The 11,672-nt window shown below is 34.2% G+C and overlaps 2 protein-coding genes and 1 long non-coding RNA gene across 5 annotated transcripts in view; 1 reads left to right on the top strand and 2 right to left on the bottom strand.

The window, feature by feature from the left end:
• Positions 1-6,440, bottom strand: part of LOC108971986 — a 19,641-nt gene extending 13,201 nt beyond the window's left edge. The window contains exons 1-2 of one of the 3 annotated variants that reach the window (XR_001993596.1): positions 6,203-6,440; positions 4,888-5,224 (exon numbers count right to left, since the gene is read on the bottom strand). This is a non-coding gene — a long non-coding RNA (uncharacterized LOC108971986). Of the gene's footprint in view, positions 1-4,887; positions 5,225-5,846; positions 6,124-6,202 lie in introns of those variants that run through there. The other 2 variants (XR_001993594.1, XR_001993595.1) reach the window with 2 other exon arrangements.
• Positions 6,441-8,119: 1,679 nt separating this feature from the next.
• The window catches only part of LOC108971983 (procollagen-lysine,2-oxoglutarate 5-dioxygenase 1), an 18,821-nt gene continuing 15,268 nt past the window's right edge, over positions 8,120-11,672 (bottom strand). The window contains exons 9-11 of the mRNA XM_018938366.1: positions 10,171-10,297; positions 9,060-9,494; positions 8,120-8,994 (exon numbers count right to left, since the gene is read on the bottom strand). Coding sequence (XP_018793911.1) covers positions 8,710-8,994; positions 9,060-9,494; positions 10,171-10,297 — 847 coding nt within the window. The 3' untranslated portion in view covers positions 8,120-8,709. The remainder of the gene's footprint in view (positions 8,995-9,059; positions 9,495-10,170; positions 10,298-11,672) is intronic.
• LOC108971984 (immunoglobulin domain-containing protein oig-4) overlaps positions 11,304-11,672 on the top strand; it is a 1,928-nt gene continuing 1,559 nt past the window's right edge. The window contains exon 1 of the mRNA XM_018938367.1: positions 11,304-11,451. Within this exon, the coding sequence (XP_018793912.1) occupies positions 11,367-11,451 (85 nt within the window). The 5' untranslated portion in view covers positions 11,304-11,366. The remainder of the gene's footprint in view (positions 11,452-11,672) is intronic.

Below are 11,672 nucleotides of genomic sequence, written 5' to 3'. Positions count from 1 at the left end.
TACATACATATAAACACATACATACGTGTGTCACATAGATTTTCATATTTGCATTTTGCACATTTTATTTTTATGTCGCTGGCTTTATCTGCGCTCAATCCTAATCGCTATGTATACACACATATTACACATACATATGTACMTATACATATATACGTGTTATTATCACCGACATTACTCCTAATTTGTTTCGTAAACAAACAAACAACGGCAGTTTCATTCAAGCTTAATGGCGTGYACATAAAGCTCCTAAGAAGCTAATGGGATAAAATAGAATTGAAAATCTATGCGAGACTTTTGCAAAACGGAGAAAAGCAAAAGTATACTTAAATGCTGCGCTGATCATTGAATGTTGGTCTTGCCAGCACAGCRTGATTTACGAGTATTTTTTCTTGAGCTCAAGGCATTTTCTGTGAGAGGAAATAGAATAAATGAAAAGGTCACTTGTCACAACTAGACAAAAAAGTGTTACATTCTTTTTAACTTAATAATTCACTGTGAAATAACATAAACTATTAATCAGTAGTACAATGCGATGGCAATTCGTTAAAGGAGAAAATAAAACTAATTAGTTGGTTTTGCTAAGCTTTAACACCACTCGGCCGTTTTAAAACTAAATATCGCCAAAATCTTTTACAAAACCTTGTCAAAAAATATAGTTGGTGTAGTCAGACTTCTTGGAGACGCACTATTTCTGGAAATAAATTTTCCTATCTTTGAACGATTCCCTGATATCAAGAGCAATTTTTCATCAGTCTGTTTGTTTTTTTTTTTTCTTATCTCTGATTTCATTATAGATTATTATTTCTCAGTAAATCTATAATATTACTGATTCATCAAACCACACTCACCTACTGCTATTTATGTGATTCATAACTGATCTTCACCAAGTCACACGTTCGGAGGACAASCCTTCATGGAGTTCAGTCGCACTTGAACTTTAACGACTTGTAGYTTTATTTGCTTCCGTTTCACTTACAAAAGTATAAAGCCCTCAATTGTGCAATTCTTATCAATAATTCTATGGAAATTATGCAGTCCAATACAAATTTATAATTAAATTGATACCATTACTAATAAAGCACTCACTGCATGAYTACTAAGTACATAAATTTAAGACTACACAACATTATCTAATATTTGTATGTAATTGATATATTCAAAAAGACCCCTCTCATGTGATTCTCTTGTTTCCTTTTCACTGGGAATGTTTTTTACGTGGCGGGTCCCAAACCCAGCGCACCATCCTGGGGCTGTCTCTTATACACATCTAGATGTGTATAAGAGACAGAGCCTGGGGAGGGATGATTCGCCTTCTCGCTATAAACGGATGTTCTTTGGTTACCCAGAGGATACTTGGTCTAGGTCCAGAAGTCGTGAGCTAGCTTATATGTAAAAGAATCGTTTCTGGTCACTCCCAGTGAATGACGCTTAGAGAACTTTTCTCACTTGCGTGACCTTCTACACATGACTCCATCTTCTAGCTCATGTTATGTCGTCCGAATGGACGAAAACACTCCAGATCTGAAAGTATTCGAAGCAGTACCCGCCAGGGGAAGCAGAGGAAGAGCAAGACCTTCACTCCGTTGCAAAGACTAGGTGGAGAGGAACTCTACAATAGCTATACTCTCAAATCTCAATTTTTACTATTTTTTTAATTCGAAACGGTCAAAAAAGGAGTAAAATTTTGTTTGTTTTTTTTTCAGTTAGAAAGAAATTTCGGGAATTTTTTTTCCATTTCCGTAATTCCGAATATTACGTTATTATTCTAGATTAATAATTTTTTTCGGTATGAGATTTCCAGGCGGGTCACGTGCCAATTTTTTTAAGAGGTATGCATCAAAACCAGAATACCCCTTAAGTCAAGTGTACCTATGCCTCTGATATCTACAATTGAGGACTTTTATGGCAGACAAATGCTGCATATGAACTTTATAACAGCCTTCTACACCTTTAGCAATTGAAACGCATTACTTCACGTAACAGATTATATCCAATACAAGTTGAAGCCCAATATATTATTTGTTTATATCTTAACTGTAATTCTTTATAATTTGTTGAGTTCATAACTCATGATAAAATCAAAGGTATTGACAAAGAGCAGAAGATTAGTTTTAAGGCGTAATAGCAAAAAACCCAAATGCAAGCTGCTTCTGATAGTTTAGTTAGAAAGTAATAGAAAATAATGGACACAATACCATTACTCATTGCAACAATTTCAATTTATTTGCACATAAATGACACATTAAAAAAAGAAAATTAAAGCGCAATCCACACCGCTAAAAAGTGAGTATGTATGCAAAGCACATGTGTGTCTGTTCTTTTAAAATTCATTCTGCTAAATCGGATTATTTCRATAATCGAAGAAATCACTCATTTATTCGAACCGCTGTTATGGGACCACTTTAGCATAAAGYTGTCATACAAACCGAACTATCAAATTAAGCTACTATTTGGAAAACTTTTYCATTTGATGAGAATTTGATATGTGATATTGTCTACGGTATAATCTTCAAAGAAATTATTTAGATCGAATCATTATAGCAATAAGTTGTCATACAAACTGAACTATCGAAATATGCATGAAAAACTTTTTTATTTTACGAGTTAGCTTCTCGAAATTTCGCACAGATTATTGTCTACGACATAGATACAATCTGCGAACAAAGTGATTAGATCGGTTCACTATAGCATATATGTAGCTGCCATGTACACTGACCGATCAAAACCAGGTTTTTATATGGAATCTTTTGTATTTGTGAAAAGTTTTTTGGTGCAACCGGAGTAAAAAAAGAGAAAAAAAGAAAAGTATCTTTTTTATTTTATACTTTTTCATGTTTTTTTATTTTTATTATATTTCACAACATTTAGTTCGTTATACATATTTGATAAAATTCATCTTTTCAATCCATTTAAGTGCTTTGTTCTTATATTTCAAATATATGTAAATATAATATATGCATAAATAACACATACTCCACACAGTAAGCACATACATACATACAAATTTACATATATTTGCTGTTTTTTATTTTTCAATTCGCAACAGAAAATAAGTGATAACTTGCATATACCACGTTTGCGAATTTGTAAAAACAATTATACGATARCAATTAACATGGGCGTGCTAGTACATTTTAAACAACAACAACAGCAATGTCAAGTGAACGGGAGAATAAAATAAGTACTTCAAACTAAAATGTTGTTACTTACACTTAGTTTTTACACCTCGCAACAAAGTTGCTAAAGAGAGTATTATAGTTTTGTTCACGTAACGGTTGTTTTTAAGTAATAAAACTAAAAGAGTTAGATATAGGGTTATATATACCAAAGTGATCAGGGTGACGAGTAGAGTTGAAATCCGGATGTCTGTCTGTCCATCTGTCCGTCCGTCCGTGCAAGCTGAAACTTCAGTAAAAATTGAGATATCATGATGAAACTTGGTACACGTATTTCTTGGCATCATAAGAAGGTTAAGCTCGAAGATGGGCAAAATCGGCCCATATTATATTAAAGTGAAATTTGGCACAAAGGATCGCATTAGGGAGTGGCATATTTGGAAGAGTGGGCGTGGCCCCGCCCCCTACTAAGTTTTTTGTACATATCTCGGAAACTACTATAGTTATGTAAACCAAACTCTATACAGTCGTTTCCTTCAGGCATTTCCATATACAGTTTAAAAACGGAAGAAATCGGTTAATAACCACGCCYACCTCATACAAAGGTTATGTTGAAAATCACTAAAAGTGCGTTAACCGACTAACAAARAACGTCAGAAACACTAAATTTTACAGAAAAATTCCAGAAGGAAGCTGCATACAGGCTTTTTTTAAAACTTGAAAATGGGCGTGGCGTCGCCCACTTATGGACCAAAAACCATATCTCAGGAAGTACTCGACCGATTTCAATGAAATTCGGTACATAATATTTTCTTAACACCCTGAAGACATGTACGATGGGTGAAATCGGCTCACAACCACGCCTTCTTCCAATATAACGCTATTTTGAATTCTATATGATGCCTTCTCTGTATAATATATCCACTAGGAACCAATGATGATAGCGGAATAAAACTTTACACAAATACGGTATTTGATGCGAGAGTATAAAATGTTCGGTGACACCCGAACTTAGCCCTTCCTTACTTGTTATTATTAGTTAAGGAACACACATATTTTTGAAAACTGTACTTTCTTACTTATCGCTTATGCCAATTTCTTACTACTTTTCTTTCCATCGACGTAAATACGTAAATAAATAAAGGTAAACCAATTAAAGTTTTACAAACTAGCAATGGATCACCTAGGAGCGCCCATCGTGGTATAAGGTCAGAGACATCAATTTTAAGGTAAAACGAGGTCTTTTACAGTACCGAAGCATAATATCCGTCACATGCAAATTTCTTATGGCATAAAACGGTATAAAAAATCTTTATCTTAATTTTGATGGACCAGTTTGTATGATAGCTATATGCTATAGTGATCCGATAATGGCGCCGGCGGCAAATGAGTAGCTTCTTGATTAAAAAATAACGTGTGCAAAATTTTAGTTCAATATCTCAATAACTTAGCGATTAGTTCGCATATACATAGAGGCACGGCGTTTTTGGTCAAAGCTTTTAAGAAGCTACATTTGATAACTTTACTAATCCCATCAAAATTACATCGTACAAATTTACGTATATATGTACCTTAGTACAACAATAGCAATATCTACTGCTACTAAAGTAATCCACAACTATATAAAGACTAAAGCAGCTAAGTAATTTACCCATTAAAAGGTAATTATTCAAATTGTAACTTTTCGTTATGTAAAGTTTATGAGACTCGCAGACTAAATTAAGAATTTCTAAAATTACTTGTATGTAAATTTGCTGTTGYGACTTACCAGATTTATTTTTAACTACGTAAGTAAGTAGACATTGTATATGCTGCAACTGCTGAGATTGAGACGATGACTGTTTTGTTATTATTRTTTTTTAATTTCGTCTTGTATTTTTTGTTATACGCTCAAACAAAATTTGCTTTGGTTATGCGCCAAATGTAAACAATATACTTGGCCACTTTTATATGCATACACTTGCTTGTACTCGTATATATGTGTGTATGTATATACAGCAATGAACTTTTCAGTTATTAAGCTTTGCTTTAATTCACTTACTTATGACGTCTTGTAAATAACATTTTATTATTATTACTTGTTGTTGTTATCAGCGCTGGTAATGCTTATGAAATATTTGCATACAGGTATTTGTATTTTAAGTCAGTTATAAAAAAAGTTTAATTAAACAAATTTTAATAAAATAGCGTATTTGCTTGGCTGCTATTGAACGCTGCATAACAAAGCCCTCATTGTACACGCGCACATTACAAATTAATTATACGACCAATAAACCAAATATGCATATGAGTAACAACCGGCTGCCACACCGATATTAATGCGAAACAAAAATTTGTTGTTTATAAACAATAAACGAAAAGTAGCCCTTAAACGGCAGCACCGCTCAGGTGTTTTGCAGCGTTGCCTTAGACAACCGAGCGACCAAACCGACCGACGGCCTTCAGTGTAGTGATCATTGCACAAAAAGGTGAAAAGGCAAAGAATTTTAGATTTTATTTAATTTGAAATTTTTTTATTTAATTTTTTTATAGAAAATTAAATTCACAAATAATAAATATACAGAACCTGCAGCATGTTACATCCTTTTGCCCGGCCACATGTTTGCAGCCGCTACGTCAAGGCAGCATTTACAGTTAATGACTTGAAGGCGCACACAATGYCAACACACAGTATAAATAAACAAAAGAAGAGCAAGAAATTTCACACAAAGCAAACCACAAGATTACCTACTCAATTCGCACAAATCAATCACTTTTTCAGACTATTCACTGCAATTTGGCAAGCATAATTTATGGCGTCTAGGCATAAAATATGTTTTCCAAACTATTTTTTCACGCAACCAACACATTTATGTATATTTTAATTTTAGGTAAACACACAACAATTATCCTAAATAATTTGTACCAAAATTCCAACGCACAACATTTTATGTCAACACCAGCGAGAGCTCCTTTCATGCGCGCTGCGAAAGGATAACTGATATTAACGTTTTAGTACACCGCACATTTACTCACGCGCTGTAAAGCGGTCGGTTTATTTCGTAAAAAATAAAAAAACAAAAAGCAAAGAGCCTAGTACCTACCAATGAGCGGCGTAGCCTATGCCGTTACACCGCACAATTCACGCACAATCATACAAACATATGCGCTTATAATTTATGTGTCGTTTAAAAACACGATAATAGCCACAAGTCAAAGTGATAATAAATATATATGCTGCCGGAACAGCGTCATAAAAAGTATTTTGCCGATAAAAATGTGCAATCTATATTTTGACCGCAAACCCATTAGGCGCKACTACGTTTTATTTCACTGGATATCTTATTAAGACTGAAGTGGAACATGTGAAAACAAATTGATAATAAAAGCTAACAGCGGCGACCAATGCAAAGGCAAAATGCGATTTACAWATTAACAGCGGTGGTTTGGCGAAATAGCAGAGATATGGAACGGAAGCAGCTGTAAACAGCAGAGCCGAGTACGAAAATGCGACAGCACAGCTAACCGTTTATAAAAGTTAAATGTTTGTAAGTTTGCACATATGCATATAGAAACACAAACATGTTTATATATATATGAAAACATGTACGTAGATAGATATTTTCAATACAAGTGTGTATACTTGTATTGAAAATACCTTTTGTAAATGATGGTCAGCGGAGAGCACAAACATTTGAGTGTTGATTAACACTCTGCTCGCTATGGCAATGCTGTTAAGTAAACTGTGTACTTTGTACAGCAACCTGTTATTAGCAGCCAGTTTGAACAGCTGCTTAATATTTAACTTTAGGAAATAAAAAAAATACAAATACGTGCCCACAAAAAAGGAATATAACTCGATTTTGAAGAATTTTGACGTTTACACATAAAAGGAACTAGTACCTTTAGTTTTTAATATATTGATCTGAAATTTTGCACTCATCCTATTCTCTTCCTGAAGCTTCCCATTTGTCGGAATTATCGTTATCAGAAAACTATAACGTAAAGCTGTCATACAAATTGACTAAACCAAATCAGGTTCTTGTATGGAAACATTTTTTTATTTGAGAATATATCATTGTGTATTGATTATTTTCCAGCGCACAGCTACCATCTTGAAACTTGCTACTAGCCTTGCATAATGTAAATGACGGTTTACGATTCACTAGTGCCTACGTAATTATGCCAGTAGAAATACACAAAAGCATATTACGCAAGAAATCAATGAACTTAAGTTCCTACAAATAAAAACTTCAGCCAAAAATTTTAACTCGACTCTCCTCTGTTGATGGATAATTATTTTTAAGTTTCTGATATTTTATTGGAACCTTTTGCTTCTGATCACAAGGACAGTTTACCACGCATACACATATTTTCCTTACAATTCAATCCTTAAACTCTGAAGTTTACAAACCCTTCATACTAGAGRGGATCGATTTTTCTTTGCTGTAAAATCGCGTACGCAGGAAACGTTCAACGAATCATTACGAACCACTTTGTCCAAGAAACTATGCGTCTAAAACCGATTTTGGACCAGCGAATTTTAATGCGATGCTTAACAAATCCGTATAATCGGTTGTATGGGAAATATGTGAAATAGTTGTCCGATCTGACCGATTCCATTAAATGATTAATGAATATAAAATAGGCAGTAAGTGCACTACGTCTTAAATTTCATATCTCAAAATTTTTATGATCCCTAAAAAACTTCGCCTCAAAAATGACCGGCTTGAAAACAATTTTAGACCCAAAGTCTCTTAGGCAAATTGGTTCAGAATAATCCGTAAAACATTTCTCGCATACGCGAATTTTCCGTTTCTTTGCCTCTTTGTAAATCAACCCGCTCTAATGCTTACAAACACATGATCATCATAGTTTTGGTTAAACAAAAAATAATAAAATTTTCACTATTTCTAATTATTTAACCGTACCTCAAATTTACGTGATGAAGTAATTAAAAACTATGATAACAAAGAACATGAAGCACTCTAATCAACTTATTGTGTACAAAAAACACATGCTTTATATTACTATTTTACATAAAATGTTTATTTRTTCATGGCTTATAAAGCAATCACTTTTTAGCAAACACATACATCAGCTAATTATTAAGGTAAATATAAAATGTTGTAAAAAATTGTCAATTGTCGAGTACAATTTGACTGCTTCAATTCATTGTGATTGTTTGGTTAAATGCAGCTTCACTTGTTAGTTAGTATTGTAAAATATAGTAAATTCATTGGTAATGACGAGTATTCAGCAAATTATGCACGATATGCATGCAACTAGATTTTCACATTTKTTGGGGGAAAATATGCATTTGCATATGTATTGGTGTGTATATAAGTAATGTATTGTATATTATTATTAGTATTCGACTCTGCGGTAATATAGAATTATGTAGACTCTTACGATTCGATACGATAACTGAGAAAGATTTTCGAGATGCGACAAACTGTGCCCATTTACATAAATGTAYTCATAACGAAAGCAACTACAAAACAACTAAAGGTAATCTTTGGACAGGCCAATGGCAGTTTCTGCTTAAATTCTAAGCGACTGTGGCGTTATRGCGTGCTCCGCCGCTGATTTAGACMGCAAAATGCCACRTTTATGGATCAACAAACGAAATCATTATGTAGCGCGTGCCATTTGTCACCGGTAAGCCTTCGTGGTAGTGCGTCAAACGACCTGGATGCATAAACATCCAACCTTTGCGCGTCTTATCCACCTGACAGTTGTAGCGTAGGAAACGACAGCCACCGCCCTCGTAATCCACATCCACGCTATTCAACGCGATATTAATAGTGTATGTGGAGGAGTCGTGGTGTGGACGCAGTGAGGGTTGCTCATCTGGGCGATAGCGCACAACGAAGTTCATTAGCGAACGTGGMGGCTATAAATAAAAAAAATATGTTTAAAAATATTTGATAAGCTTAAATGCACAACTGGCGCACTCACATTATGATAGTAGCCCATGAAAACTTTTTCCTGCAGCGGACGAACAATGTAATCCAGGAACTTCAGCCACACACCATCCAATCCCACCTGTTTCATGTGTATGTCACGTGTGGGCACCGCTTCGTAGCCACCCTCTAAACGCGCATCTTTATTGCTGCCATCCGACCATTTGCCGAAGTTTTCCATAATCGCAACCATATCATCGCAAAAAGCGTCGGTACCGACTTGAAACCAGAAAACATCGGGACAGGGTTGCTCAATGGTTGTATTTGGTTCCAAATGTTTAAAATAATTTGGATGTATGTACTTTCTAACCCAATCGTATTTATTACTGAATATCGTGTAAAAGTCAGGACGCGCGACCGTTGTGTCGAAGTTATCGGTGTTTACCAAATGGCCAAAGATATGCTGATTGGTGACGTACATGAAGACACCCTGTAGGAAATAAGAAGCATATAGTTTGATATGAGTTAAAAACTGTTTAAGAAAATATTTTTTAGGAGTATTTATGACAGTTAAGTAATATTTYATTATAGTACTCTCAAGAGGGTACATTAAATTTACCAGTCCTTGTATGAAAACCTTTTTTATTTGAAAGTCAGCGCTACAATATGTGAAGAAATTTTTCAGATCGGATTAYTATAGCATATAGCTGTCATRCAAGCTGAACGTTCAAAATTAAGTTATTGTATGGAAACTTCGTTATTTGTGAAGAGTATTATAGCTTCGGTGCAGATGAAGTTAGGATTTTTGCTTGTTTTCATTTAAATCTCGCCCTAAAAGCCCAAAATCTTACAATTCTCTTAAAAACAAAAACTTCAATTGTTAATTATAGKGGCTTTTTCAATAGGGACACYACAAAAGTAGACCGGGACAGCAAACGACTATTCTATTTCCTGTGTGCTTACGTCAAGTCTATCGTCTATGCTAATAAGCCAACGACGAAAGATGAGCTTCGTACGAATATCGAACGTGAAATTATTATTACTTTTTGGCGCTTTTCAGTACAGTTACCCGGAAAACAGACATTTTAAGTACTCAAACGCACGTAAGTAAACCAATGTTCATATATACCATACATATACATATATAATATTATGATTTTACTTACAGCTCTGCGTAGTGACTCGCACATTGCCATATCGGGGTCATAATCGCGATGCTGATATGAGATATGTTTGAATGCGCTACTCTTGATCAGATAAACACTGGACACATAAGGGACATTCCACATGCCGCTGAAATCAAAATGAAAAAGAAGACATTAATATACAAAAAAACAGTGCATAAGGATAAAGAGAACATAAGGATAAAGAAATATCGTATGAGGTATAAAGCAGATRATACAATAATGAGAGCTGATGCAAATTGGTGTAAATATAAATCTATAAATAACACTATACAAAACAACTGATCTCGGGGACAATTGAAGGCTTTGAAACCTCCAAGACATTTGCAGTTACATATGTACATATACGGAGCAGCACGAGCTGGCGCGAAATACAATGTAAGTTGGACATTAGTACAAATGCAGACAATGGATTGAAATTAAGAAAAAAATATTCGCAAAAGTGCAACAAAGTAAACAAATTCATAAAGCTACCAATCCCACATAGTTCCAACCAGCGAAATCGTCATCACAAACATCACAATATATATACATAAGTTGCGCCTTTGAGGGGCTGATTTGCGAAAAATAGGAATTTTTTTGGTCCTCGTCAATTTGCTAATTTAGTGTACGAGAATAAAGCCACTAAAGCGGTTATTCGCCACTATCTCAATTGAAATTRTGGGCCGAGCACAGCAACGTGTGTAGGTGTATGCCGCGTTAATGAGTTTGTGGCATTTTAGAGAGGCTACTGGTGACGMGTGTAATCACAATGTTGGCGATGGCTACGACAACGTAGTTGATGGCGCACAGTTTGATTGCGGCTTTCGCGTGGTCAGTAGTTGCAGAAACATGCCTTTGAGCTAACACAGCAAGCAGTGAAGTGAAAGACAAATTAGGCAAATACTGTTTTAAGGTGTAAAAGAAGTGGACAAGACAAATAAAATAAAATTTAAGAATAATAAAAAAGCACTTTGTGAATAAAAATATCTAAAGAGCAGACAAAAAGCAATTATTTTTGATTTTCATACGTTCTTAAGCATAATTTATTTTTGGAATTTCGCTGCTGTTTTTGCTAGTGCAAATGAAAAATTAGTATAAAAAAAAATTAATTTAATTCAAAGATAATATTATTTCACACTATTACTTAACTACACTCAAATACAAATAAAATATAATACTAATAAATAATAAATAAAATGCGCATTGCATTCGGCAATAGTTTTGGTTACATTTCTTTGCTGCTGATAAATTGTTTGTTGCTCTCCAGCAGCGCGGCGCAGCGTAAGTGAAATATTATAAAATAAATATTAAATTGACATAATTTGTGAAAAACAATAAAAAATCTCAAAAACTGAATATGGTTGTTAAAATTGTAGTAAAATGCGTATTTGAAAAAGTTACTATTATTTGTAATATTGAAAGTTACACAAAGAATCTGGTGAAAAAATTGTAAAAGCTTGATTTTTTWAATTTAATTGCAAAAAAATTTAATTAGCAAGTTC

This window comes from Bactrocera latifrons, unplaced genomic scaffold (genome assembly GCF_001853355.1).
Source record: "Bactrocera latifrons isolate USDA-ARS-PBARC rearing strain unplaced genomic scaffold, ASM185335v1 scaffold_37, whole genome shotgun sequence".
In the NCBI taxonomy this organism is placed as follows: Eukaryota; Metazoa; Arthropoda; class Insecta; order Diptera; family Tephritidae; genus Bactrocera; species Bactrocera latifrons.
This window is presented reverse-complemented; position numbering and strand designations above follow the sequence as displayed.